Raw genomic sequence first — 24,005 nt, forward strand, 5'->3', positions numbered from 1 at the left:
AATTGGGGGGAGGGGGGCATGAATTGGGGGGAGGGGGGCAGGAATTGGGGGGAGGGGGGCATGAATTGGGGGGCAGGAATTGGGGGGAGGGGGGCATGAATTGGGGGGAGGGGGGCATGAATTGGGGGGCAGGAATTGGGGGAGGGGGGCATGAATTGGGGGGAGGGGGGCAGGAATTGGGGGAAGGGTGGACAGGAATTGGGGGAGGGGGCAGGAATTGGGGGAGGGGGCAGGAATTGGGGGGAGGGGGCAGAAATTGGGGAAGGGGGGCAGGAATTGGGGGGAGGGGCAGGAATTGGGGAGGGGGGCAGGAATTGGCAGGGGGCAGGAATGGGCGGGGGGCAAGAATGGGCGGGGGGGCAAGAATGGGCGGGGGCAGGAATTGGCGGGGGGGGCAGGAATGGGCGGGGGGGGGCAGGAATGGGCGGGGGGGCAAGAATGGGCGGGGGGGGCAAGAATTGGTGGGGGGGCAGGAATGGGCGGGGGGGGCAGGAATGGGCGGGGGGGGCAGGAATGGGCGGGGGGGCAGGAATGGGCGGGGGGGCAGGAATGGGCGGGGGGGCAGGAATTGGCGGGGGGGCAGGAATTGGTGGGGGGGAGCCAGGAAGTGTGGAGGGGGGGAGCCAGGAATTGTGGAGGGGGGGAAGGAATTGTGGAGGGGGGGGGGGCAGGAATTGTGGAGAGGGGGCAGGAATTGTGGAGGGGGGGCTGAAATTGTGGAGGGGGGCAGGAATTGTGGAGGGGTGGGGGAGCCAGGAATTGTGGAGGGGGGCAGGAATTGTGGAGGGGGGGCAGGAATTGTGGAGGGGGGGGCAGGAATTGTGGAGGGGGGGCAGGAATTGTGGAGGGGGGGCAGGAATTGTGGAGGGGTTGGGGAGCCAGGAATTGTGGAGGGGGGGGGCAGGAATTGTGGAGGGGGGGCAGGAATTGTGGAGGGGGGGAGCCAGGAATTGTGGAGGGGGGGGAAGCCAGGAATTGTGGAGGGGGGGCAGGAATTGGGGGGAGGGGGGCATGAATTGGGGGGGCAGGAATTGGGGGGGCAGGAATTGGGGGGGGGAGCCAGGAATTGTTGAGGGGGGGGCAGGAATTGTGGAGGGGGGGGGAGCCAGGAATTGTGGAGGGGGGGCAGGAATTGGGGGGAGGGGGGCATGAATTGGGGGGGCAGGAATTGGGGGGGGGAGCCAGGAATTGTTGAGGGGGGGGCAGGAATGGGCGGGGGGGGGGCAGGAATTGGGGGGAGCCAGGAATTGTGGGGGAGGGGTGGGGGGAGAGTATTATAAGGAACAGCAAAAGAAACTTTAAATGTGAATGCTGCTAACAGACAGTAATGTGAAACACTACCTCCCGTCAGCCTGTCTCGCTGAACTGGCACCACCTTCTCAGGAAATGTATTAATGGACGTGTTGCACAGTGTGACTGACAATCAAACACAATGTGACACCAAAATAACAACAGGATCAGAGCATTTCCATTTTCCGTTCAATTCCCACGTATTTCAGTGCATCTGCTTGACTGTATCTGAAACAGAAACACAACAGCCAGTTTGTCATTTGTGTTTCAAATATTATATCATCAACTGTTAATTCTTTAGTTTGCATAAAACAGGAAATGTAATTACTGCAGAAACAGGAAAGGGCTGGTCAAAGAATGAGGGGTTACAACAAGGCCTGAATTAGGGGCAGTGTGCAGTCAGTCAACTTGCAAAGTGCGGTGAATAAGGTTAGTGAGCAGCAGTGTCAGACAGCCGTGCAGACGGTGTGTTGCTGTTGCAATAACAAACACTTTGCTCAGGAAGGATAACTAGAAGCAAAATACTGTGGATGCAGGAACTCCAAAATCAATACTAGAAAAACCCAGCAGGTCATCCAGCATCTGTGCCGAGAGAAACAGAGTTAACATTGAGAGGCCAACGACACTTTTACAGGACTGAAGAGGGACAGAAACGTGATGAATGATATATTTGTAGAGGCAGGTGGAGGAGGTCAGGGTTAGGAGTGCTAATAGTGGAATGAAATTAAAATAACAGAATGTGTTAATAAGAGAGCAAAGGTGAGTGAGTGCTGAGTGGGACAGATGGCCATGAGGGGTAAGGGCAAGCCAAGAGAACTGAAAAACAAGATGGCAGAGAAAGGTCGCAGTCTGACACTGTTGAACTTAATGTTGAGTCCAGGAGGCTGTAACATGCCTCACTCGGAGGATGAGGTGCTGTTCCTCCAGTTTGTGTTGGGCTTCACTGGAACATTGCAGCCGGCCAAGGACGGACATGTGGGTGTGAGAGCAGGACGGGGAGTTGAAACGGCAGCGACAGGAAGGTTGTGGACATGCAGACTGAGTGAAGGTTTTTCAAAACGTGATCGCCCAGTTTAGTCTCCCCAATGTAGAGACCATATTGGCACAGCAAATACAATCGACCAAATTGAAGGAGGCAGAAGTGAATTGTTGCTTCACCTGAAAGGAGTGTTTGGGACCTTGGAGAGTGAGGAGAAGGTAATGGGGCAGGTGTCGCACTTTCTGCGATTGCATGGGAAGGTGCGGGTGGGAAAGGGGTGATGGAGAAGTGGACCAGGGTGTCATGGACGGAGTAATCCCTGCGGAATGCTGCTGGGGGTGATGAGGGGAAGATGTGTTCAATGGTGGCATCTTGCTGTAGTTGGTAGAAATTCCTTTAACTTGTCTCAATTCCTGCAAATGAACGGTGTGGCTAAGGGTACCCACATGGGCCCCAATTATGCCTGTCTTTTAGTGGAACATTTCTTGTTCCAATCTTACTCAGACCCACTTCCACAACACTTCCTCTGTTACATTGGTAAATACATCGGTGCTACTTCATGGCGTCGTCTGGACCTGGAAAACATTGTCAATTTTGCTTCCAATTTCCACCCCTCCCTCACCTTCACATGGTCTGTCTCTCATTCCAGCCTTGGCCTCTCTGTCTCCATTCCTGGTCATAAACCCACCACCAATCTTCATTACAAATCACATAGCACCTCATTGCGCAAACGTCTTGTTTTATTTTATTTAACCCCGGACATTTTATCCCACCCTGAATGGAGTTTGTAGTGAAAACTGTTACTTGGACAACTGTGGGATAATTAAGGAAAGTCAGCACACATTCGTTAAGAAAAATCTGTGTTTATTTTTCATTGTGTTTTTTGATGAGGTAACAGAGGATGGATAAGGGCAATGTGGTCGACGTGGTGTACATGGACTTCCAAAAAAAAACGCATTATTGGATCGTCAGCAGAGCTGAATCAGAGAGAAAATGGAAGCGAAGTTTGCAGAGAGACGGAAAACAGAGGCTATTGGAAAATGGTTGTTTTGTGGCTGAAGAAAGTGGATTTCCCCAGGGGTCAGTATCGTGACCCCTGCTTCTCCTGATATATATTCATTTTGTAGTGCACAATTTCAAAATTTGAAGATGACAGAAAACTTGGAAGAATTGTGAACCATGAACAGGATATTGACAAATAATCACTGACTAACTGGTATCCTCTTTCGATGGTTTGTGAAGATTTAATTTAACATTTTACCTGTAATCAAAAAACAATTCCGCGCCAGCCTGGATCATTCTTTTTGCAAAAATCCCAATTCGGTGATCACCATTCACCATGACAACTGGAAAAGAGTTAGAAGAGTTTCAGTACACAGGATGAATCAACTGCGGGTCAGAGGTTATGTAGTTGGGAAGTGCAGGTTCGTTGGCCATGGGGTCAGAGGGGGTCGCAGGACTATGAGTAAGGAGCTGGTGGGTGTATGGTTAGAAGCTGCCAGTCTGTTGGTCAAGAGGTGAGAATACAAGCCAAGGAAATACTTCTGAGGCTGTGTAAGGCTCTGGTCAGACCCCATTTGGAGTATTGTGAGCAGTTTTGGGCCCCGTATCTAAGGAAGGATGTTCCGGCCTTGGAAAGGGTTCAGAGAAGGTTCACAAGAATGATCCCGAGAATGAAGAACTTATCGAATGAGGAACAGTTGAGGACTCTGGGTCTGTACTCGTTGGGAGTTTAGAAGGATGAGGGGGGATTTTATTGAAACTTACAGGATACTGCGAGGCCTGGATAGAGTGGACGTGGAGAGGATGTTTCCACTTGTAGGAAATACTAGAACCAGAGGACACAATCTCAGACTAAAGGGGCGATCCTTTGAAACAGAGATGAGGAGGAATTTCTTCAGCCAGAGGGTGGTGAATCTGTGGAACTCTTTGCCGCAGAAGGCTGTGGAGGCCAAATCACTGAGTATCTTTAAGACAGAGATAGATAGGTTCTTGATAATAAGGGGATCGGGGTTGTGGGGAGAAGGCAGGAGAATGGAGATGAAAAAATATCAGCCATGATTGAATAGCGGAGCAGACTCGATGGGCCGAGTGGCCTAATTCTGCTCCTAAGTCTTATGGTCACGGTGACAGGACCCTGGGCCCTCTGTGGAACCCAGGCACAGGGCACCATCTAAAATGGACAGCAAACTGCTGCTTCCTCTGTCACATCCTCAACACTCTCTTCCACAAACCCCTCCAGCTCCTTTCTCGCCCACTCAGCACCTTATCCCTTCCCCACACCCATTGCCCCACCCCTTCACCCCCTTTCCCTGCCCACCACCCAGACATTTGGGATCCTTACCTTTAGCATAGCAATTGGGATTGACGGAGTGATTCGCAAAACGGATTTTGTTTCCTTTCCGAGTTGCATCAACAACAAAATCTACAAAAGAGGAATAAAAGCATTGCTGAGCAGACCCACAATTAACCCCTTCACCCCTCCCCCTTCACCCCTCCCCCGGCTCCATCACTTACAGAGTGAGAGCTGATCTTGTTTAAACATATAATCTCCTGAGGGTCTTGACAGGGTTGATGCTGAGAAGATTGTTCCCCTCATAGGGGAATCGAGAATTAAGGGTCATAGTTTGAGAATAAGGGGTGTGCGGAATGAGGAGAATTATTTCTCCCAGATTGGGTGTTATATTTGTGGAATTCTCGTCTCAGAGAGCAATGGGGGCTGGGGGCCACTGAATATTATCAAGGCTGAGTTAGATGGACAAGGAGGTCCAGGGCTATGTGGGACAGCCCCCCCCCCCCCCCCCACCCTCACCCCGAACGAAGGGGCCAACTCAGCCAGTAGATGCTGGGAGAGGCTTCCCAACAGTTATTACTCCTTACAGGGTCGGCAAGATGTCGCGATCTGGATCCCGCCCTTCGCAGGGTGAAGCCGGCTTGGAAGCTGACGTACTGGCAATAGCTGGGTGCTGGTGCCAAGCTGGCATTGTGTCCGCACTGGGGGGCTGCCCAAATGTGATGGGGTGCAGAGGGCCAAGGAGCTCCCGGCAGGCGGGTTGGGGCTTTGGGGGTGTGAGCTCCTCAGTGTAGGAAATGATGGTAAAGTGTGGCCTGGGTGAGGCCTACCCAACGGGTAGGAAAACACGACAGACTGCCGAGAGAACGTGGGATCGTTCCCACTTTTGACTTCTTATCCTGTCCAAAGTCATAATCAGATGAGCCATGATCTTATTGAATGGAGGAGGAGGTCGGAGGGGCCGAGTGGCAGCTCCTGCTCCGATTTCTGATGATTTTATATCCTCTCCCCAACCCCTCTCCAACCTCCACATCAATCAGGGGGAACAACCTAATCCATAAAGTTCCTGTTCTCAGGATTAATTCAACAAAACTTTATTCATGGGATGTGGAAGTTACTGGGATGGGCTGGGGGTGGGGGGGGGGGGGGGGTGGGATGTCAGCTATTGTCCATCCCTAGCTGCCCTTAAACTGAGTATCTCATTCGGCGTTCCCCTGGATCCCCGGAGCGTTACCCTGGGTCCCGGGAGCGTTACCCTGGGTCCCGGGAGCGTTACCCTGGGTTCCCGGAGCGTTACCCTGGATCCCCGGAGCGTTACACTGAATCCCCGGAGCGTTACCCTGGATCCCCGGAGCGTTACCCTGGGTTCCCGGAGCGTTACACTGGATCCCCGGAGCGTTACACTGGATCCCCGGAGCGTTACCCTGGGTCCCCGGAGCGTTCCCAAGGCTCCCCGGAGCGTTCCCAAGGCTCCCCGGAGCGTTACCCTGGATTCCTGGAGCGTTACCCTGGGTTCCCGGAGCGTTCCCAAGGCTCCCTGGAGCGTTACCCTGGATTCCCGGAGCGTTACCCTGGGTTCCCGGAGCGTTCCCAAGGCTCCCCGGAGCGTTACCCTGGATCCCTGGAGCGTTACCCTGGGTTCCCGGAGCGTTACCCTGGGTCCCCGGAGCGTTACCCTGGATCCCCGGAGCGTTACCCTGGATCCCCGGAGCGTTACCCTGGGTCCCCGGAGCGTTACCCTGGATCCCCGGAGCGTTACCCTGGATCCCCGGAGCGTTACCCTGGATCCCCGGAGCGTTACCCTGGGTTCCCGGAGCGTTACCCTGGGTTCCCGGAGCGTTACCCTGGATCCCCGGAGCGTTACCCTGGGTCCCCGGAGCGTTACCCTGGGTTCCCGGAGCGTTACCCTGAGTCCCCGGAGCGTTACCCTGGGTTCCCGGAGCGTTACCCTGGGTCCCCGGGGCGTTACCCTGGGTCCCCGGAGCGTTACCCTGGATCCCCGGAGCGTTACCCTGGATCCCCGGAGCGTTACCCTGGGTCCCCGGAGCGTTACCCTGGATCCCCGGAGCGTTACCCTGGGTCCCCGGAGCGTTACCCTGGGTCCCCGGAGCGTTCCCAAGGCTCCCCGGAGCGTTACCCTGGGTTCCCGGAGCGTTACCCTGGGTCCCCGGAGCGTTACCCTGGGTCCCCGGAGCGTTACCCTGGATCCCTGGAGCGTTACCCTGGATCCCCGGAGCGTTACCCTGGGTTCCCGGAGCGTTACCCTGGGTTCCCGGAGCGTTCCCAAGGCTCCCCGGAGCGTTACCCTGGATCCCCGGAGCGTTACCCTGGGTTCCCGGAGCGTTACCCTGGGTTCCCGGAGCGTTACCCTGGGTTCCCGGAGCGTTACCCTGAGTCCCCGGGGCGTTACCCTGGGTCCCCGGGGCGTTACCCTGGGTTCCCGGAGCGTTCCCAAGGCTCCCCGGAGCGTTACCCTGGGTTCCCGGAGCGTTACCCTGGGTCCCCGGAGCGTTCCCAAGGCTCCCAGGAGCGTTACCCTGGATCCCCGGAGCGTTACCCTGGGTTCCCGGAGCGTTACCCTGGGTTCCCGGAGCGTTCCCAAGGCTCCCAGGAGCGTTACCCTGGATCCCCGGAGCGTTACCCTGGGTTCCCGGAGCGTTCCCAAGGCTCCCAGGAGCGTTACCCTGGATCCCCGGAGCGTTACCCTGGGTCCCCGGAGCGTTCCCAAGGCTCCCCGGAGCGTTACCCTGGATCCCCGGAGCGTTACCCTGGGTCCCCGGAGCGTTCCCAAGGCTCCCCGGAGCGTTACCCTGGGTCCCTGGAGCGTTACCCTGGGTTCCCGGAGCGTTCCCAAGGCTCCCAGGAGCGTTACCCTGGATCCCTGGAGCGTTACCCTGGGTCCCCGGAGCGTTACCCTGGGTCCCCGGAGCGTTACCCTGGGTTCCCGGAGCGTTCCCAAGGCTCCCCGGAGCGTTCCCAAGGCTCCCCGGAGCGTTACCCTGGATTACTGGTCCAGTGAGAATACCACAGCCCCACTGCCTCCCACTGATGTCACGCTGGTTATATCTCACTCAGAATTTGGAGGAAGGTTCAATGCAGGGCAGCAGATTGCACCATTGCCTAATCAGTGTCCCAGCAACGTCTCAGACACAAAATTAATTAGCAACCACACACAGAATGAGCAGGGCTGCTGACCATTGTTGAGATTGAAGAGAAAGCTGGACATGTATTTATCATAGACTTTCCCACGTCGATCTGCTTCATCCTGCGATATGATCTACAAGGAAAAGAGATCAACGATTAGTAACTATGCAAACATAACACCATAAGAAATAAGAGGAGGCCATTCGGCCCCTCGAGGCTACGCCACCATCCAATAGGATCACGGCGGATCCGACATTCCCCTCATCCACTTTCCTTTTTTTACATAAATTTAGAGCGCCCAATTCATTTTTTTTAAATTAAGGGGCAATTCAGCGTGGCCAATCCACCTACCCTGCACATCTTTTTGGGTTGTGGGAGTGAGGCAGGTTAAGGGGCTAAGCGGACAGCAGTGGAGGAGCTTCAGACTTTACAATCGTCAAACAGGTTTGAGGTGCTCACAACCTGTGTGAAGGAAAGTGAGCACAGTAAGAAGCCTTCCAACGCCAGGTTAAAGTCCAACAGGTTTGTTTCAAACACTAGCTTTCGGAGAACTGCTCCTTCCTCAGGTTCACCTGTTGGACTTTAACCTGGTGTAAGACTTCTTACTGTGCTCACCCCAGTCCAACGCCGGCATCTCCACATTAAGGAAAGCGAGGTGTGCAAGTGGATGAGCGGACTGGCATCATGGCACAGGAACCTGTTCAAGTGGCAGGGAGGAGAAGCAGTTTGGTGGTGGTCGGGGACAGTATAGGGAGTGGGATTGACACTGTTCTCTGTAACAAAGAGTGGGTCAAGGCAGCTGTTTTGCAGCTTCCGGGCTGGAGAGGAATTTACATTGGGAGGGGGAGGACTCAGTTGTTGTGCTCCATGTCGGCACCAATGGCATATGTTCCGTATGTCTCTCCCCCACTATCCAACTTGACTGCTTATATTTAAACCCCCCCCCCCCCCCCATCATCCACCTGTCGCCTCTTTGCTTCCCCCTTCCCCTCCCCCCACATCTACAGTTTACCCTCTGATGTTAGTTTCTCTGCAGTTTGGCCTTTCACACCTTTTGTTCTCTCTGGGGACTGTCATTAACACTTTTTCCCCTTGGTATCTGTGGCTATGACTCATCTTTCATTCTTACTCCACAGTATAAATACTTCCCACTTTCTCTGTCTGTTAGCTTTGACAAAAAGTCATCGGGCTTGAAACGTGTGGGGCGGAATTCTCCGCAGGGGGCCGAATTCGTGAAGGCTATCGTGAACTCGGCCGAGGTTCACGACGGCCTCGGAGCCCGCTCCCCGCACCTAATTCACCCCCACCCGGGGGGCTAGGAGCCCGCTCCCCACACCTAATTCACCCCCACCCGGGGGGCTAGGAGCGGCCCTCTGTCTTTTTCGGCAGCGACCTCGTCACGCCGAGAATGTGAAGTCATCCGCGCATGCGCGGGTTGCCGGTTCCAATGCGCGGATGACTTCATCGCGCAGACGGCACGAACCCGCGCATGCGCGGTGCCGTCTTTCTCCACTGCCGCACGGCAAGACTTGGCGGCTTGAATCTTGCCGGGCGGCGGAGGGGAAAGAGTGCGTCCGTTTTGGACGCTGGCCCGACGATCGGTGGGCACCGATCACTGGCCTGTCCCCTCCCGAGCCTTTCCCCTCCCGAGCCTTTCCCCTCCCGAGCCTTTCCCCTCCCGAGCCTTTCCCCTCCCGAGCCTGTCCCCTCCCGAGCCTGTCCCCTCCCGAGCCTGTCCCCTCCCGAGCCTGTCCCCTCCCGAGCCTTTCCCCTCCCGAGCCTGTCCCCTCCCGAGCCTTTCCCCTCCCGAGCCTGTCCCCTCCCGAGCCTGTCCCCTCCCGAGCCTGTCCCCTCCCGAGCCTTTCCCCTCCCGAGCCTGTCCCCTCCGGAGCACAGTTGCGGTGCTCCCGTCCAAATCGGGCCCCTGGATGCCCCAAATGGGCATCTGGCGCCCGTTTCACGAATGCAGTGACCAGGTGTGGTTGCTGCCGTGGTGAAACGGGCGTGAAGGGCCGGCCGCTCGGCCCATCGGGCTCGGAGAATCGCCGTTCGCCGTGAAAAACGGCAAGCGGCGATTATTCTGAGCCGGGGGGGGGGGGGGGGGGGGAGAATCGCTGGGGGCACCAGGGGGGGCGTAAAAAATGTCGGGAGGCCCTCCCACGATTCTCCCACACCACGTGGGGAGCGGAGAATTCCGCCCTAGCTGTTTTCTCTCCCGACAGATGCTGCCAGACCTGCTGAAATTTTCTAGCATTTTCTTTTTCGTACCAATGACATAAGCAGGACAAGGAAGAGGCTTTGCCTCCTTGTCATTATGAGGAGCTAGGGGCCATTTGCCGTGTCATTATGAGGAGCTAGGGGCCATTTGCCGTGTCATTATGAGGAGCTAGGGGCCATTTGCCGTGTCATTATGAGGAGCTAGGGGCCATTTGCCGTGTTCATTATGAGGAGCTAGGGGCCAAATTAAAAAGCAGAACCTGAAAACAGGTTATTACCTGGGCCACATGCAAATTGGCATTGGGCAATTAAGATTAGAGAGGTGAATGCGTGGCTCAAAGTGGGAGGGACGGGTTATGGTCTGTGACATACTAGCGTCAGTACTGGGGAAAGTGAGGCTGTACCATTCGCACGTTCTACACCTGAACTGTGCTGGAATCACTGTTCTTGCAAACCGCATTAACTGGGAAGTAAAGAGAGTTTAAAATTATATAGTGAGGGCAAGGGATCAAACGTGGGAAGATGTGGTTTATTAAAAAGTAGAGGAGAGTAGACGCCAGGCGGAAGAGGAAGGTATTAATATGGGAAATGGTAAGCAGAGTGTACAGGGAACAGACAGCAGATAAGGCTAGAGGCTACAAAAATAATAAAAGGACAAAACTGAAGTCTTTATATCTGAATGAATGTAGCATTCAAAAAAAAAAACGGATGAACTACAAATAGAGATAAATAAGTATGATGTAATAGCCATTGCAGAGACATGGTTGCAGGATGGTATAGGCTGGGACCTGAACATTGAAGAGCATATGACTTTTATGAAGGATAGAAAGTTCGGAAAAGGTGGACAGCTGGTTCTGTTAATTATGATGACATTAACACAGTAGAGAGGAATGATCCAAGTTCAGGAAACCAGGATATGGAAGTGGTTTGGGTAGAGATGAGGAATGATAAAGGCAAGAAGTCATTTGTGGGACTGGTGTACAGATCATGATTGAATTTTACATTCAGTTTGAGGGGGAGAAGAGTGGGTCTAGGAATATCACAGACTCACAGAATACTACATTGCAGAAGAGGCCCTTCGGCCCATCGAGTCTTCACCGACACATGAAAGACACCTTACCTGCCGACCTGATCCCATTTGCCGGCACTTGGCCCACAGCCGTGAATGTTATGACGTGCCAAGGGCTCATCCAGGCACATTTTCAAATATAAATTTAGAATACTCAATTCTTTCTTTTCCCAACTAACGGACAATTTAGCGTGGCCAATCCACCTAACCTGCACATCTTGGGTTGTGGGGGAGAGACCCACGCAGACATAAGGAGAATGTACAAACTCCACAGGGACAGTGACCCGGGACAGGGATCGGATCCGGGTACCCAGAACTGTGAGGCACCAGTGCTAACCACTAAGACACCATGCTGCTTCATCCTGCTACTTTTTAACAGATGTGAGGCAACCCACCTCTACCCCCCTCCCAGGCAGTGCTTTCCAGACCATCACCACCCTCTGGGGAAAAACAAATTTCTTCAAATTCCCCCTAAACCTCCCGCCCATCACCTTGAACTTGTGTCCCCCTCGTAACTGACCCTTCAACTAAGGGGAACAGCTGTTCCCTATCCACCCTGTCCATGTCCCTCAGGATCTTGTCCACCTCAATCAGATCACCCCTCAGTCTTCTCTGCTCCAGAGAAAACAATCCAAGCCTATCCAACCTTTCTTCATAATTTAAATGTTCCACCCCAGGCAACATCCTGGTGAATCTCCTCTGCACCCCCTCCAGTACAATCACATCCTTCCTATAATGTGGCGAATTTCACACAGTACTCCAGCTGTGGCCTCACCAAAGTTCTATACAACTCCAACATGCCCTCCCTGCTTCTGTAATCTATGCCTCGATTGATAAAAGCGAGTGTCCCACATGCCTTTCTCACCCACCCTATTAATCTGCCCTTCTGCCTTCAGAGATCTGTGGGCAAACACGCCAAGGTCCCTTTGTTCTTCGGAATTTCCCAGTGTCAGACCTTACATTGAATAGTATTTTAAACTTAAATAAGATGAATTAGGAGGGCATGAAAACGCCAGCAAACATGAACTGGCAATTTAGATTATGGGATCGGTCAATAGAAATGTAGTAGTTGACATTTAAAGGAATATTTCACAGAATAGAGTCCAATGAAAACTAACAAAGTTAAAGATAGTATCAAACTTAAATAAAAAGCATATCCTTGCACAAAGGCAGGGTCAGGTCAGAAGATTGGACGGAATATAAGAAACAGTAAAGAATGAGTAAAAGATTAATAAGGAGGGAGAAATTAGAGTATGAGAGAAAGTTAGTTGGAAATATGAAAAGAGATAGAAAGAGTTACTGTAGACATTAGAGTTAAAGTGAGCGTTGGTCGTATAGAAAGGAGTCTGGAGAGTTAACAATGGAAAATAAGGGGCAGAATTCTCCGCTCCCGGGAAAAATCGGGAACGCCGTCGTGAGCTCGGCCGAGTTTCACGACTGCCTCGGAGGCCGCTCCTCTCACCGTATTCACCCCCACCCAGGGGGCTAGGAGCGGTGCTCTGTTATTCTCGGCGGCCGGGCCTTGGCGCTTGCGTCAAGGTGGCGCGCCGAGAATGACGCGACGGCGGCGCCTATGTGACGTCAGCCGCGCATGCGCAGATTGGCCGGCTCCAACCCACGCATGCGCGGCTGACGTCACGACGGATGACGGCTCAAACCCACGCATGCGTGGTGGCCGTCTTCCCCTCCGCTGCCCCGCAAGACGTGGCGGCTTGATCTTGCGGGGCGGCGGAGGGGAAAGAGTGCGTCGCTTTGAGACGCCGACCCGACGATCGGTGGGCACCGATCGCGGGCCAGTCCCCTCCCGAGCACGGCCGTGGTGCTCAATCCCCTCTCCGCCCCCCACAAGCTTCAAACGGGCCTTTGGCGCCATGTTCACGATGGCAGCGACCAGGTGTGGTTGCCGCCGTCGTGAAATGGTCGCGAACGGCAGGCCGCTCGGCACATCCGGTTCGCCGTGAAAAACGGCAAGTCCTGATTCTTCTGAGCGGGGGGTGGGAGAATCACGGGGGGTGGGAGAATCACGGGGGCCGCCAGGGGGGCGTGAAATTAGTCGCCCGGCCCTCCCGCGATTCTCCCCCCAGCGTGGGGAACGGAGAATCGCGCCCAAGGAGAGCGCAGATGAATTGAACAGGTATTTAGCCTCAGTGTTCACTGTAGAGGATACAAATAACATCCCAGAAACAACTGTAAATCAGGAAATGAAAGTGAGGGAGGAACTCAGGAAAATTATAATACCAGGGAACTGATACTGAGCTGTGGGCTGACAAATCTCTGAATCCTGATAGAGTTCATCCTAGGGTCTCAAAAGAAGTGGCTAATGAGATAGTTTAAAAAATTTTTTTTAGTGTACCCAAATAATTTTCCAATTAAGGGACAATTTAGTATGGCCAATCCACCTAACTTGCACATCTTTTGGGTTGTGGGGGCGAAACCACGCTAACAACGGGAGAATGTGCAAACTCCACACGGCCAGTGACCCAGAGCCGGGATCGAACCTGGGACCTCAGCGCCGTGAGGCTGCAGGGCTAACCCACTGCGCCACCGTGCTGCCCCTAATGAGATAGTTGATGTATTGGTTTATATTTCAAAAATTCAGGGAAGGTTCCATTAAATTGGAAAATAGTGAATGTGATTTCTTTATTCAAAGAGGTGGGCAGGAAACTATAGGTCATTTAGCTCAACATCACACATCGGGAAAATGTTATTATTAAAGACATTAAAGCTGGGCACTTAGAAACATTCATGATAATCAGGCAGAGTCAACATGGTTTTGTGAAAGGGAAATCATGTTTAACCAATTAATTCATTCTTTAAAGAAGTAACAGATGCTGTGATAAAGGGGAAATGGTGGATGCGCTATATTTAGATTTTCAGAAGGCATTTGATTAGGTGCACATCAAAGGTTAAAAAGCGAGCAGGAATAAATGGCTGATTTTGTGGTTGGCAGAATACAACGAGTGGCGTGCCACAGGGATCAGTGCTGGGGCCTCAAGTTTACCCAATTGGATAAAGGGACCGAAGGGATGGTTGCTAAATTTGCTGATGACACAAAGATAGGTAGGAAAGTAAGTTGTGAAGAGGACATAAGGAAACTACAAAAGAATACAGATTGGTTACTGATTGGGAAAATATCTGGCAAATGGAGTAGAATATGGGAAAATGTGAAATTGCCCAATTTGACAACAAGAATAAAAAATAATTTTTAAAATTAATAATTTTTAAAAATTGTATTGTTAATTGTGAGGGGAATCGAATACAAGATTAGGGAGGGTATATTCAGTTATACAGGGCGTTGTCTGGAATACTGGTGGACAGTTTTGATCTCGTTATTTAAGGAAGATTTAAATGTGTTGGAACGAGTTGAGAGAAGATTTGCTGGACCAATACCAGGAATGGGTGGGTTGTTTCATGAGGAAAGGCTGGGTTTGTTTTTGCTGGAGTTTCGAAGAGTAAGAGGTGACCTGATTCTCATCCTTTTCAAATCTCTCTAAGGTCTCTCTCATCCTGCTCTCTGTAACCTCCTCCAGTAAACCCTTTCCACAAGGTCTTTGTTCCTTTCATAACAGCCAAATATAAACTATCCACTTTGCTCCAACATTGGTGACCAACCTCTCCACAATATTCCGAAATGAATTCATTTTTCTGGACGGAATCCTTAATGAAGGTTCCCCACCCGGCCACATCCGAAGGAGCAAGTAGCAGGTGCTAGGGAAGAAACAGGAATCAGTGAGAATCCCAAAGACGTGATATAGACTGTGATATAGATTGTGATATAGATTGTGATATAGACTGTGATATAGACTGTGATATAGACTGTGATATAGATTGTGATATAGATTGTGATATAGACTGTGATATAGACTGTGATATAGACTGTGATATAGATTGTGATTATAGATTGTGATATAGATTGTGATTATAGACTGTGATATAGATTGTGATTATAGACTGTGATATAGACTGTGATATAGACTGTGATTATAGATTGTGATATAGATTGATATAGATTGTGATATAGACTGTGATATAGACTGTGATATAGACTGTGATATAGACTGTGATATAGATTGTGATTATAGATTGTGATATAGATTGTGATTATAGACTGTGATATAGATTGTGATTATAGACTGTGATGTAGACTGTGATATAGACTGTGATTATAGATTGTGATATAGATTGATATAGATTGTGATATAGACTGTGATATAGACTGTGATATAGACTGTGATTATAGATTGTGATATAGATTGATATAGATTGTGATATAGACTGTGATATAGACTGTGATATAGATTGTGATATAGATTGTGATTATAGATTGTGATATAGATTGTGATTATAGACTGTGATATAGACTGTGATATAGACTGTGATTATAGATTGTGATATAGATTGTGATATAGATTGTGATTATAGATTGTGATATAGATTGTGATATAGATTGTGATATAGATTGTGATATAGATTGTGATATAGATTGTGATATAGACTGTGATATAGACTGTGATATAGACTGTGATATAGATTGTGATATAGACTGTGATATAGACTGTGATATAGACTGTGATATAGACTGTGATATAGACTGTGATATAGATTGTGATATAGATTGTGATATAGATTGTGATATAGATTGTGATATAGATTGTGATATAGACTGTGATATAGACTGTGATATAGACTGTGATATAGACTGTGATATAGATTGTGATTATAGACTGTGATATAGACTGTGATATAGATTGTGATATAGATTGTGATTATAGACTGTGATATAGACTGTGATATAGATTGTGATATAGACTGTGATATAGATTGTGATATAGATTGTGATATAGATTGTGATATAGACTGTGATATAGATTGTGATATAGATTGTGATATAGATTGTGATATAGACTGTGATATAGATTGTGATATAGACTGTGATATAGACTGTGATATAGACTGTGATATAGACTGTGATATAGACTGTGATATAGATTGTGATTATAGACTGTGATATAGACTGTGATATAGATTGCGATATAGATTGTGATTATAGACTGTGATATAGATTGTGATATAGACTGTGATATAGATTGTGATATAGACTGTGATATAGACTGTGATATAGATTGTGATATAGACTGTGATATAGACTGTGATATAGATTGTGATATAGATTGTGATATAGATTGTGATTATAGACTGTGATATAGATTGTGATATAGACTGTGATATAGACTGTGATATAGATTGTGATATAGATTGTGATATAGACTGTGATATAGACTGTGATATAGATTGTGATATAGACTGATATAGATTGTGATTATAGACTGTGATATAGATTGTGATATAGTGATATAGACTGTGATATAGATTGTGATTATAGACTGTGATATAGATTGTGATTATAGACTGTGATATAGATTGTGATATAGACTGTGATATAGATTGTGATATAGACTGTGATATAGACTGTGATTATAGACTGTGATATAGACTGTGATATAGATTGTGATTATAGACTGTGATATAGATTGTGATATAGATTGTGATTATAGACTGTGATATAGATTGTGATATAGATTGTGATATAGACTGATATAGATTGTGATTATAGACTGTGATATAGATTGTGATATAGTGATATAGACTGTGATATAGATTGTGATTATAGACTGTGATATAGATTGTGATTATAGACTGTGATATAGATTGTGATATAGACTGTGATATAGATTGTGATATAGACTGTGATATAGATTGTGATATAGACTGTGATATAGATTGTGATATAGATTGTGATTATAGACTGTGATATAGATTGTGATATAGATTGTGATTATAGACTGTGATATAGATTGTGATATAGACTGTGATATAGATTGTGATATAGATTGTGATATAGACTGTGATATAGATTGTGATATAGATTGTGATATAGATTGTGATATAGACTATGATATAGATTGTGATATAGATTGTGATTATAGACTGTGATATAGACTGTGATATAGATTGTGATTATAGACTGTGATATAGATTGTGATATAGATTGTGATTATAGACTGTGATATAGATTGTGATATAGACTGTGATATAGACTGTGATTATAGACTGTGATATAGACTGTGATATAGATTGTGATTATAGACTGTGATATAGATTGTGATATAGATTGTGATTATAGACTGTGATATAGATTGTGATATAGATTGTGATATAGACTGATATAGATTGTGATTATAGACTGTGATATAGATTGTGATATAGTGATATAGACTGTGATATAGATTGTGATTATAGACTGTGATATAGATTGTGATTATAGACTGTGATATAGATTGTGATATAGATTGTGATTATAGACTGTGATATAGATTGTGATTATAGACTGTGATTATAGACTGTGATATAGATTGTGATTATAGACTGTGATATAGATTGTGATATAGATTGTGATATAGACTGTGATATAGACTGTGATATAGATTGTGATTATAGACTGTGATATAGATTGATATAGACTGTGATATAGACTATGATATAGATTGTGATATAGACTGTGATATATATTGTGATATAGACTGTGATATAGATTGTGATATAGACTGTGATTATAGACTGTGATATAGATTGTGATTATAGACTGTGATATAGATTGATATAGACTGTGATATAGATTGTGATTATAGACTGTGATATAGATTGTGATATAGATTGTGATATAGACTGTGATATAGATTGTGATATAGATTGTGATATAGACTGTGATATAGACTGTGATATAGATTGTGATATAGATTGTGATTATAGACTGTGATATAGATTGTGATATAGATTGTGATATAGACTGTGATATAGACTGTGATATAGATTGTGATTATAGACTGTGATATAGATTGTGATATAGATTGTGATTATAGACTGTGATATAGATTGTGATATAGACTGTGATATAGATTGTGATTATAGACTGATATAGATTGTGATTATAGATTGTGATATAGATTGTGATATAGACTGTGATATAGATTGTGATATATATTGTGATATAGATTGTGATATAGACTGTGATATAGACTGTGATATATATTGTGATACAGATTGTGATATATATTGTGATATAGACTGTGATATATAGTGATATAGACTGTGATATATATTGTGATACAGATTGTGATATAGACTGTGATATATTGTGATATATATTGTGATATATATTGTGATATAGACTGTGATATAGATTGTGATATAGACTGTGATATAGATTGTGATACAGATTGTGATATAGATTGTGATATAGATTGTATTATAGACTGTGATTATAGATTGTATTATAGACTGTGATTATAGATTGTATTGTAGACTGTGATATAGATTGTATTGTAGACTGTGATTATAGATTGTATTGTAGACTGTGATATAGATTGTATTGTAGACTGTGATATAGATTGTATTGTAGACTGTGATATAGATTGTATTGTAGACTGTGATATAGATTGTATTGTAGACTGTGATATATATTGTATTATATGACTCTGGTGCAGATGTGACATATATTGTATAGACTCTGGTGCAGGTGTGATATAGATTGTGATATATATTGTATTATATGACTCTGGTGCAGATGTGATATATATTGTATAGACTCTGGTGCAGGTGTGATATAGATTGTGATACATATTGCATTATAGACTGTGATATAGATTGTGTTGTAGACTCTGATACAGGCTGTAATAGGTTGTGCTATAGGCTGTGATTGTTACAGGCTGTGATACAGAATATAATAGAGACTGTGGTATAGATTGCCATAGACTGTTGCACAGATGTGATATAGACTGAGATCTAGATTGTGTCTTAGATGGTGGTACGGATTGTGATATAGATTGTGTTGTAGACTGTGATACATAATGTGATTGTGATATAGACTATGGTAATGGGCGATGATATAACTGTGATATAGATTAAGATAGAGACTGTTATAGATTGATACAGACTGTGATATAGACTGTAATAGATTGTGATATAGATTACGATATAGACTGCGATATAGATTATGATATAGACTGCTGTAGATTTGTATAGGCTGTGATATAGATTATAATAGACTGTGATATAGATTATATTGACTGTGCTATAGATTATGATATAGATTTTTATAGACTATGTAGGTTATGATATAGACTGTGATATAGATTATGATATAGACTGTGCTATACTGTAATATACCCAAATCCAGTGGATGGGAGGATGAAGCAGGGATTCAGCAGCTGGTCAGCACCGTGAATGACCCTCTCTGGCCACCGTACCTCCCCAGGCCAGCACCCCTCTCCCCCCAACTCCAACTGGGAACGGATCCCCAGCTTCCCATTGGGAATCACCCCGTTACATACGGATCCCCAGCTTCCCATTGGGAATCACCCCATTACATACGGATCCCCAGCTTCCCATTGGGAATCACCCCGTTACATTCCGCACTGGCCACTGAGAATGACATCAGCAGAAAGGTTCATTGGGTGGGGAATCTGGGTAGAGGATCAGACCACTGCCTCACAGGCGAACCAATCCACTGCTGTCCCGTCTCCATCTCCGCTCCTCCGACAATAACTACAGCTCAAAAACTGCTGCATTCTGGCATGTGCTCGGAAACATCCTCCAGGCAGCTGATCAATAGCAGGACCCAGGTACAGGGGCCGCATGTTCATTTCAGTGGTTCCTACGGCATTTGGCCTGGTCTAAAGCACCTTCTTGAGACCCCGTTGGATGCTGCAGTTCTTGCAGGAGACGTTCTTGCTGTCCCAATGATCAGCAGCCCCACAGGTCTGACACATATCAGGGTCACACTCACGCACGGCCAGGTAACAGGGGCATTGTTTGGTGTTACACTGAGTTTTACAGCGACAGCCAGGAAACCGATTCTGACCTAAGATAAAAATAAATGAAGTTAGATCAGAGATCCGCCACGATCGCAAAGAATGGCGGAACGGTCCTGAGGGGCCGAATGGCCTCCTCCCGTTTCTTATTTCAACTACTCAACACAAATTTTTTCTAAACTCTGTTGTTGAATGTATCCAGTCTGTCTGTGCTACAAACCCACGAGTCTGATGGTGAATTCAAAGCCTGCATAACATCTCAATGCTGGTTAACAGAGTTATTCTAAAATCAAATAATAACCGAGGCCAGAGTCCAGCCAGGCTTCCTTCAGTTTCAGGCCTATGGCCCAGACAGAGCCAGTTTCAGCCTCCGCAGTATCTGTGCTGCTCACAACATATTTCTGTTGTGGATTTTGGAGTGTCTGAACTGAGCTCAGTTAGTGTTGTTTTCAGATTGAAGCAGAATCTATCAGGCTCTGTGCCCAACGCTAATCTCTGTTACCAGCAGCTCTATTGTTCCATCTGGGTCAAAACCTCATGCCCCCCCCCCCCCCCCACTTCCCCTTTTCCATTCCACCTCCACACCCCCCTCCACATTCTCAAACCTCCTGTCCCCCTCAAACACCTCTAACCCCCACTCCTTCCTCCCTCACCCCATCCCTCACAACTCCTGTCCATTCCACGCCAATGCCCTCTCCCTCCACCCTGGAGTGTTGGATCCTCCTGTGTCGCTCACACTCGGGGCTGCATTGACAGAATTTCTCACAGAAGTTCTGGGCCGTGACACAGGGACAGGTGACGTCACAGGTACGCTCGGGGTGGTCACATGGCTGATAATTGTAAACCTGATTGGACGAATTGTCTGAAATAGAAGGAAGTGCAGAATGTTAAAATAAATTAATGAAGCCGAATAAACCCAAACCCTCCGAAATCCCCATCTCCCCTCACCCCAAAACCACCCCTCACCCCGAAACCACCCCATCCCCCACCCCCCGAAACCACCCCTCACCCCGAAACCACCCCATCTACCAACCCCCCGAAACCACCCCTCACCCCGAAACCACTCCATCCCCCCCTCACCCCGAAACCACCCCATCCCCCACCCCCCGAAACCACCCCATCCCCCACCCCCCGAAACCACCCCATCTCCCAACCCCCCGAAACCACCCCATCCCCCACCCCCCGAAACCACTCCATCTCCCCTCACCCCAAAACCACCCCTCACCCCGAAACCACTCCATCTCCCATCACCCCGAAACCACCCCATCTCCCAACCCCCCGAAACCACCCCATCTCCCCTCACCCCGAAACCACCCCATCTCCCAACCCCCCAAAACCACCCCATCTCCCAACCCCCCGAAACCACCCCATCTCCCCTCACCCCGAAACCACCCCATCTCCCATCACCCCGAAACCACCCCATCTCCCAACCCCCCGAAACCACCCCATCCCCCACCCCCCGAAACCACCCCTCACCCCGAAACCACCCCATCTCCCAACCCCCCGAAACCATCCCTCACCCCGAAACCACTCCATCTCCCCTCACCCCGAAACCACCCCATCCCCCACCCCCCGAAACCACTCCATCTCCCCTCACCCCGAAACCACCCCATCTCCCATCACCCCGAAACCACCCCATCCCCCAACCCCCCGAAACCACCCCATCCCCCACCCCCCGAAACCACACCATCTCCCAACCCCCCGAAACCACCCCATCCCCCACCCCCCGAAACCACCCCATCTCCCATCACCCCGAGACCACCTCATCTCCCCTCACCCCGAAACCACCTCATCTCCCCTCACCCCGAAACCACCCCATCTTCCCTCACCCCGAAACCACCTCATCTCCCATCACCCTGAAACCACCCCATCCTCCACCCCCCGAAACCACCTCATCTCCCAACCCCCCGAAACCACCCCATCCCCCACCCCCGAAACCACCCCTCACCCCGAAACCACCCCATCCCCCACCCCCCGAAACCACCCCATCTCCCAACCCCCCGAAACCACCCCATCTCCCATCACCCCGAAACCACCCCATCCCCCACCCCCTGAAACCACTCCATCTCCCCTCACCCCGAAGCCACCCCATCTCCCCTCACCCCAAAACCACGCCAGCCACTCCCACGCCGAAACCCCTGCCCCATAGAATACACAGCACAAAGTCACAGGTCGTACGCAGTGGGCAACGGGTCAGAGGTCACAGGCAGCGGGCAATGGGTCAGCGGTCGCACCCAGAAGGTGTGGGGTCAGAGTTCACACAGTGGGACAACGGGTCAGAGGTCGCACGCAGTGGGAAACAGGTCAGAGGTTGCACATAAATGATAGACTGGGATGTGGATTATTGTGGATTAGTCAGTTTTAGTCAGTTTGCAGCCACCAACCTTTCTTTAGCTGCATCCTCCGGCAATGTGCTGCCCACAGTCTGTAACACAGAAGCAGATTTAACACCTTGTTCTGTCCCAACTGCAGTCACCATCAATTAGAGATTATAAAGTAAAATACAGACTGGTCACTAACTGGCTGGCCAGGGTTCTGACAGCCCGTGGGAGGAGGCAGACTCCCTGATCATTCCCCCAACATCCCTCATTATCGCCCTGAGAGTCCTGAGGCTACAAGCAGAGAGTAAAACAATATTCTGTCTCTTTATTCATCCCGGGGTATCAGTGAACAGCAGAAAGGACAAACCCCTTTACATGTTATCCTGATGCCTGGATGCTGATGATGTGATTATGTTCGAGTCGCAGCTTTGTCTCGTTACCCAGGTTCAGCACCTCCAGGTGGAACGGCAACAGACTGATCTTTGGCTCCAACTTAATCTTACAGCCCAGACCCCCAGCCCGGCCCCTCGGCCCCCACAGCCCGGCCCCTCGACCCCCCAGCCCAGCCCCTCGGCCCCCACAGCCCGGCCCCATGGCCCCCCAGCCCGGGCCCCCCAGCTCATCCCCTCAGCCCCCCCAGCCCAGCGCCTCGGCCCCCACAACCCGGCACCTCGGCCCCCACAGCCCAGCCCCTCAGTCCCCCCAGCCCGGCCCCTCGGCCCCCCAGCTCATCCCCTCGACCCCCCAGCCCGGCCCCTCGGCCCCCACAGCCCAGCCCCTCGGCCCCCACAGCCCGGCCCCTCGGCCCCCCAGCTCGGCCCCTCGGCGGCCCCCACAGCCCAGCCCCTCGGCCCCCACAGCCTAGCCCCTCGGTCCCCGACAGCCCAGCCCCTCGGCCCCCACAGCCCGGGCCCCCCAGCTCGGCCCCTCGGCCCCCCACAGCCCGGCCCCCCAGCCCCCACAGCCCGGGCCCCCCAGCCCAGCCCCTCGGTCCCCACAGCCCAGCCCCTCGGTCCCCACAGCCCGGCCCCTCGGCCCCCACAGCCCGGGCCCCCCAGCCGGCCCCCCCAGCCCGGCCCCTCGGCCCCCACAGCCCGGCCCCTCGGCCCCCCAGCCCGGCCCCTCGGCCCCCACAGCCCGGCCCCTCGGCCCCCCAGCTCATCCCCTCAGCCCCCCCAGCCCAGCCCCTCGGTCCCCACAGCCCGGCCCCTCGGCCCCCACAGCCCGGGCCCCCCAGCCCGGCCCCTCGGCCCCCACAGCCCGGGCCCCCCAGCCCGGCCCCTCGGCCCCCACAGCCCGGCCCCTCGGCCCCCCAGCCCGGCCCCTCGGCCCCCACAGCCCGGCCCCTCGGCCCCCCAGCTCATCCCCTCAGCCCCCCCAGCCCAGCGCCTCGGCCCCCACAACCCGGCACCTCGGCCCCCACAGCCCGGCCCCTCGGCCCCCCAGCTAGGCCCCTCGGCCCCCACAGCCTAGCCCCTCGGCGGCCCCACAACCCGGCCCCTCGGCCCCCACAGCCCGGCCCCTCGGCCCCCCAGCTCGGCCCCTCGGCCCCCACAGCCTAGCCCCTCGGCGGCCCCCACAACCCGGCCCCTCGGCCCCCACAGCCCGGCCCCTCGGTCCCCCAGCTCGGCCCCTCGGCCCCCACAGCCTAGCCCCTCGGCGGCCCCCACAGCCCAGCCCCTCGGTCCCCGACAGCCCAGCCCCTCGGCCCCCCAGCTCGGCCCCTCGGCCCCCCACAGCCCAGGCCCCCCAGCCCCCACAGCCCGGGCCCCCCAGCTCAGCCCCTCGGCCCTCACAGCCCGGCCCCCCAGCTCAGCCCCTC

General features: G+C 50.5%; 1 protein-coding gene across 7 annotated transcripts in view; it reads right to left on the minus strand.

The window, feature by feature from the left end:
* Window positions 1-1,228: 1,228 nt before the first annotated feature.
* LOC119954064 (histone-lysine N-methyltransferase EZH2-like) overlaps window positions 1,229-24,005 on the minus strand; it is a 43,495-nt gene continuing 20,718 nt past the window's right edge. The window contains exons 8-15 of one of the 7 annotated variants that reach the window (XR_005458160.1): window positions 22,247-22,287; window positions 20,516-20,724; window positions 19,734-19,912; window positions 14,605-14,700; window positions 7,758-7,839; window positions 4,614-4,694; window positions 3,531-3,615; window positions 1,229-1,518 (exon numbers count right to left, since the gene is read on the minus strand). Coding sequence is in view for 6 of the 7 variants with exons in the window: in XM_038778872.1 (XP_038634800.1) it covers window positions 1,458-1,518; window positions 3,531-3,615; window positions 4,614-4,694; window positions 7,758-7,839; window positions 14,605-14,700; window positions 19,734-19,912; window positions 20,599-20,724; window positions 22,247-22,287 (751 nt within the window). In the remaining variant the exon portion in view is untranslated. The remainder of the gene's footprint in view (window positions 1,519-3,530; window positions 3,616-4,613; window positions 4,695-7,757; window positions 7,840-14,604; window positions 14,701-19,733; window positions 19,913-20,515; window positions 20,725-22,246; window positions 22,288-24,005) is intronic. The other 6 variants (XM_038778872.1, XM_038778873.1, XM_038778878.1 and 3 more) reach the window with 6 other exon arrangements.

The sequence above is a fragment of the Scyliorhinus canicula genome, chromosome 19, assembly GCF_902713615.1.
Source record: "Scyliorhinus canicula chromosome 19, sScyCan1.1, whole genome shotgun sequence".
NCBI lineage: Eukaryota > Metazoa > Chordata > Chondrichthyes > Carcharhiniformes > Scyliorhinidae > Scyliorhinus > Scyliorhinus canicula.